Here is a 6366-nt window from a genome sequence, read left to right on the forward strand (position 1 = left end):
ATTACAGATTACATTACAGTGTGGAAACAGGCCCTTTGGCCCAACAAGTCCACACCGACCCGCCGAAGCGTAACCCACCCATACCCCTACATTTACTCCTTACCTAACACTACAGGCAATTTGGCAATGATTCCCAAATTGTCCTATAAAATTGTCAGACTCCAATGGGAGAAATGGGTTTGAAAGCAGAGTTTACTAATAAAATTGAAAAATTAAAATTAATAAAAAAATTCAACAATTAATTTTCCTTTGGCAAGACCAAACCTGGGGTTTTATTTTAACATTCATCATCAATGTGGAGGTGATGATGCTCTCCCAAATTGTTATTAAAATAACATTTATATGCAGTGGTCAGAAGGAAGAACTGCGTATACTAGACTAGAAACTGATCTACAGAAAGTTGTGATCATTTTTAATTAAAAAGAATAAAGACTAATTTTTTGTTACAAAAGGGAGCACTGGCACTTAGTTTGCCATTTTGTCTGTTACTGGGTCTTTAACCAAAACACACACACTTCTTGGATTTTACTAAATAGCAAGCCAATCATTGATTCCTTGTAATTTTAGCCATTTGCATGGCTTCTGTTGTTTCCAGTTTTTTTGGCTTGAATTCCCAAATAGAAATCTTGAAGACTGGCTTGTGCACTGGGTGATCTTGTTTGAAACTGCAGTATCACTAGCTATCTTAAATGGCTTTTGTATGGGTTCCAACAATTTTGAAAACTGGCAATTTTGCAACTGCTATTACTCCATTCTTATGAATAGTAAACTGTTTGAAAATGTTGAAGGGTTCACGGTCTTCTGTATTTTAACTTTATAACACCTTCCTAAGTTACCATTTTCAAAAGAAATTTATAATCCATTTTTTTCTGGATGTTTCAGATGAATTTTAAACTGGAGTTAATATTAAAGTAGTACTTACTCAAGATTGTGTTTAATGTTTTCCCTTTTTTTTATAAACAGTCTTCACACTGCAAGACCTTTGTTGCCGAGCCATTGTTTCTTGTACACCTGTTCACCTTATTGACAAATTACCACTACCTGTTGCCATAAAAAGTCACCTCAAGTCTTTCTCCATGGCCAATGGAATGAATGCTGTCATGATGCATGGCCGTTCGTACTCATTAGCCTCAAGCAGTGGTGGAAGCAAGGGCAACAGTTTGAAGAGGTCAACCAAACCCCCCCGACCACCACAGAGTCCACCTCAGAGTTGCACACGCACTAACTGCAAAATCTCTTAGCGAAAATGTTTTGTTTCAAGCTGTCTCGTTTGGCAAGAACTTTGTCAGCTGGTCAAGCTTGAAACCTGAACTCCTATGGAACATTCTTGCAGCTTCTTACTGGACCAAATGAAGAAGTGTTCTGCATTTTTCAAAGAAATTTTTCCCTCGTTGATCAATGAGTAAACACGCTAGTTGAAACGGGCACTCGTTACATTTTTGTTTTGACAATTTGCACTGAAATTTCGAACTAGAGTGTTGTAAGGAGGCTTGCAGGTGCCACTGTTAATAAAGGGATAAGCAGTTTTTTTTAAGGAAGGTGGTACTGGCATGTTTACATGGCTTTGATCAGAACTTAATTCTTTACCTTTGTCCTCATGACTAATATATTATTGCTGTGTGGTGGAAAGAAGAATCTCTGGGAATTGAACCAGTACAAATGCAAAGAATGCTCTTGCTATTATAATTCTACTAGCATCACTAAACTTCCGTGCCTTTTTAATATTATAGACTATATCTAGCCTGCAACGGCCTGCATGTGGCCTTTCATACCTTAACCATGCCTTGCATCTTTAAATTGTAAAGACCAGGACAACTCTTAAGACCGATGGTTGACTGCCAAGGTCATAAGTTTTCCACAATTCTTACTACAAATTAATAATATGTATTACTATTTAATTTATATGTTATAGACAACTTGTAATATTTTTTCTATCATAATGTATGATACCATCATTGATTTTAGTGGTTGTTTATCTGTCTTCCACATTAGCAAAGGTTGTGGTGATCTTGGTTCAAGTGATGGGGATTTCATCTCCATCTTCAACTTCTGGACAAATCAAGGATGCTGTCTTTTTTTCAGCTACATTAAAACAAACTGTCAAGTCAACATCAAAAACATCTCCAGGTGAAACTGAAGTCTAAATGAAAATCAGCTGAGCAGAAAACTTTAGATTTGGTCTTGTCATGTCCTTTCAGGTCGTTTTGAAAAAAAGTTTTATAGCAATGGTTTTAACAACATTAGTATGCCAGGAGCACCCTATCACTTTTCTCTCACCTCTTTTCCCCCTTTCTAACAAAAGATAGTAAATAGATCTGTTTCCCTGTTTGTAAGTAATTACTATAGTATTTCTCTTCTTTCTATAAGAATCTTTGCATTTTGGCCAATAATTGTGACAGCTTTCCCCAATTGTCAAAAGTAAACTGACAAAATGGAAAGAATGCATAGGAGAGATCTAAAGTAACACTGAGGATAGGCCACCTTCTGCACCTGAACTGGACAATAGTTGCAGTATCACCTAGTCTTTGAGAAAAAAGGGAACAATTGAAGTAAGATGTTTAATTATGTAAAACACTATTTCACATTTATTATAGCTGCTGTGACACTTGAGAATGATTTTGTGTTTTATTGGCATTTTTCTTTGTACAGTTTCAATGTTCAACTGTGAAATACATTTTTTGCAAAATAGGTGCTTAGTTTGTTTTCATTTATTGAATTACCAAATGCACTCCACAACAAAACTTCAAGCATGACAGTCCTTTTGAGGAGTTGTGAAAATGTGGGTGATACTTTTGAAGTATTTGATAAATTCAAAATATTTCCGATAAGTGACTGACTATTGCCATCTCAATGGTGAGGTATAGCACCACAGCTATGTGCAATTCTAATTGGCTACCATCCTGTTTGGGTCGTAAGTTTACTCGCTGAGCTGGTAGATTTGTTCTCAGATGTTTCATCACCATGCTAGGTAACATCATCATTGAGTCTTCGATGAAGTGCCAGTGTTCTGTCCTGCTTGCTGTTTATCTATTTTGGTCTGATGTGGTGGATGATATCACTTCCAGTTTTTTTTTTAAGCTACTTTTTAAGGTTAAATTTATGAGGTCCACTATTACATGGATACTACTTTTGAGGGGCTGAAATTCATGCTATAGTCCAAAATTCTATATCATTAACAGAAGCCCAATTGATAGAACATTACAACGTAGTACAGGCCCTTCGGCCTTCGATGGTTTCACAGGTTGGCGTAACAATCTGAAGTCCATCTAACCTACACTATTCCATTCTCGTCCATATGCCTATCCAATGACCATTTAAATGCCCTTAAATTTGGCAAGTCTACTACTGTTGCAGGCAGTGTGTTCCACGCCCCTACTACTGAGTAAAGAAAGTACCTCTGACATCTGTACTATATCTGTCACTCCTTAATTTAAAGCCCCTCGTGCTAGCCATCACCATCCAAGGAAAAACGCTCACTATCTAACCCTCTGATTATCTTATGTCTCAATTAAGTCACCTCTCAAATTTATTCTCTCGAATGAAAACAGCCTAAAGTCCCTCAGCCTTTCCTCATAAGACCTTCCCTCCATACCAGGCAATGTCCTAGTAAATGTCCTCTGAACCCTTTACAAATCTTCCACATCCTTCCTATAATACGGTGACCAGAACTGTACACAATACTCAAATTGCGGCTGCACCAGAGTTCTGTACAGCTGCAGCATGACCTCCATGATTCCAAAACTCAATCCCTCTGCCAATAAAAGTTAGCACACTGTATGCCACCTTAACAACCCTATCAATCAGGGTGGCCGCGTTCAAGGATCTATGTACATGGACACCAAAATCTCTCTGCTTATCTACACTACAAGAATCTTAACATTAGCCTAGTACTTTGCATTCCTGTTACTCCTTCCATTAGTGAATCATCTCACACTTTTCCACATTAAACTCCAATTGCCACCTTTCAGCCCAGCTCTACAGCTTATCTATGTCTCTCTGTAACCTATAAAAATCCTTCAGAACTACCCACAACTCTACCGACCTTCATGTCATCTACACATTTATTAACCCATCCTTCTATGCCCTTATCCTGGTCATTTATGTAAATGACGAACAGCAGTGGCCCCAAATCGGATTACACCACTAGTGACTGAAGTCCACGATAAATATTACTTCTCAACCACCACCCTTTGTCGTCTTTCAGCTAGCCAATTTCTGATCCAAACTGCTAAGTCCTCCTCCATTCCATGCCTTGCTATTTTGTGCAATAGCCTACTGTGGGGAACTTTATCAAACACCTTACCTAAATCTATATACACCACATCAACCACTTTGCCCTCATCCATCTGTTTGGTCACCCATCTCAAAGTTTTGTGAGGCATGACCTACCCTTCACACAGCCATGTTGACTATCCCTAGTCAACTTATTCCTTTGGAAAATCCACCTACATCTGGTTTGGAACAGTTAGATTGCTTAACAACATCCAAATCACAACCAATCAAAATAAGTAGCTGGTTAAGTGGTACCCAGTTGTGATGGAGGTTGATACAGGTGTGGCTGTTTCAATGATTGCAGAACCAGTCTTTAATGCTATTCGCTCTGGTCTCCAACCCTTAAGTTTGTGTCAGACCTCGGCTAGACTGAGAACCTATACTTTGGTTGCAGTCTCACAAGCAGCAGCTGAGTCAGTTCCCACTGATTGTTGGGCCTGAGCCTTTTACTACATTGGGGTGAAATTGGTTGAGAAAGATTCACTTTGGCTCAACATTTTTCAACTAGAAAATGTCAACCTGTGTGAAGTCCGCATTAAGTACCCGGAAGATTTTCAGGAAGGTCCAGGGACTTTCAAAGGAGAAAAGGCCACCTTTACGTGGTGACCAGGAAGCAATTCCATAATTCTACAAGACCTGTCCCAGTGCCATTTGCCTTACGGGCAACAGTAGAGGCAGAAATCGGGAACTGGAAAGTGAAGGAATCATCAAACCCCAATTCAGTTTGTGGAATGGGCAGCACTGGTCATATTGATTGTGAAGCTCACGTGTTAGTTTGCCTTTGAGGGGATTTTAAACAAATGGTAAATGTTTTTTGCATTTCAATACCCCATCCCTCACTTAGAGGATTTATACACAAAACTAGCCAGGGTGGGGGTGCTGGCCTTCATGAGCTGGACATGAGCCATGTGCACTTACAATTGCAGCTAGATGAGGATTCAATATTAATTGCATGCCACAATTAATATACCTTGGTGGCATCAGGGTAGTACTGACTCATGGGTGGCCCAATTGAGAGGCACACCCATCTTGGCACGTTTGCATCAACTCCTAGACCAGGGTCAGCCTTGGAAAGCCATAAGTTTCAGGGAAGTGAAGAAACAGCAATCATCCTCTACGATGTTGGCACATTATGATTCCAAGTGAGATCTGTTACTGACATGCAATGTCTCCCCGTAAGGCATCGGGGTAGTGTAAGCTCATAGATGGCCCAGTGAAGAGGAATGCACAACAACGTATGCATCCAGGATTTTTGCTAATGCAGAGGATAAATACACCCAGATCGAGAAGGAAGGTTTGGCTGTCATGGTTGGAGACCGGAGATTCTGCCAATACATTTATGGACATAAATTTATTGTCATAACAGACCACAAACTGGGTCTAATCAAAGAGGACAAGGCAGTGTTGCTCATAGCTTCAGGCCGAATTTAGCAGTGGGTTGTAATACTAAATGAAAAATTACAAGTTGGAACACTGTCCAGGAGGCCAGTAGTAGATGCAGATGCATTGAGTCACCGTGCACTGGCAGATACACCACCAGTGGGATCGCCACTGGAAGAGCCTGTAATGGTTTTTAATTTTCTGGACATACTTCCAGTCACAGCTGACAATAGCAGAGTTTGGATGCAGAAAGATGTGGTCCTGGCAACACTGAAACAGCTGGTGGTGAAGGGGGAAAGCAAAGCGCTATCACAACCAGACCTGAAACCTTTTTGGACCGAGAGAGACCAGATCACAAGAGAGGACAGTATTATAACGGGAGAAGAGTGATTGTCCTGAGCAAAGATTGCTGCCAGATACTGGCTGAACTCCACTGGGGTCATCCAAGGGTTTCCAAAATGAAGTTGGTGACCAGGCCTGGATGCAGACATAGCTGCAATGGTGGGCAGTGCCTTTAATGCCAACAAGGACAAAAATTACTGCCAGCTGCTGACGTACGAGGTTCGGGTAGGAGTGACGGTCCTGAACAAGCACGTGGCCCACATGAAAGCCATGAAATGGTGCAGGAGCAAGACAAGTCCGGCTCCTCAACAATTGGAACGGCTGCCGGAATCCATGGGTTCACTCTCTCTGTGCAGTGTTGAAGAGACCTCT

The 6366-nt window shown here is 40.5% G+C and overlaps 1 protein-coding gene across 1 annotated transcript in view; it reads left to right on the plus strand.

Moving 5' to 3' along the window:
- The window catches only part of rab40c (RAB40c, member RAS oncogene family), an 89094-nt gene extending 86406 nt beyond the window's left edge, over positions 1-2688 (plus strand). The window contains exon 6 of the mRNA XM_043711126.1: positions 964-2688. Coding sequence (XP_043567061.1) covers positions 964-1241 — 278 coding nt within the window. The 3' untranslated portion in view covers positions 1242-2688. The remainder of the gene's footprint in view (positions 1-963) is intronic.
- The last annotated feature ends 3678 nt before the right edge of the window (positions 2689-6366 follow it).

The sequence above is a fragment of the Chiloscyllium plagiosum genome, chromosome 21, assembly GCF_004010195.1.
Source record: "Chiloscyllium plagiosum isolate BGI_BamShark_2017 chromosome 21, ASM401019v2, whole genome shotgun sequence".
NCBI classification, from domain to species: domain Eukaryota; kingdom Metazoa; phylum Chordata; class Chondrichthyes; order Orectolobiformes; family Hemiscylliidae; genus Chiloscyllium; species Chiloscyllium plagiosum.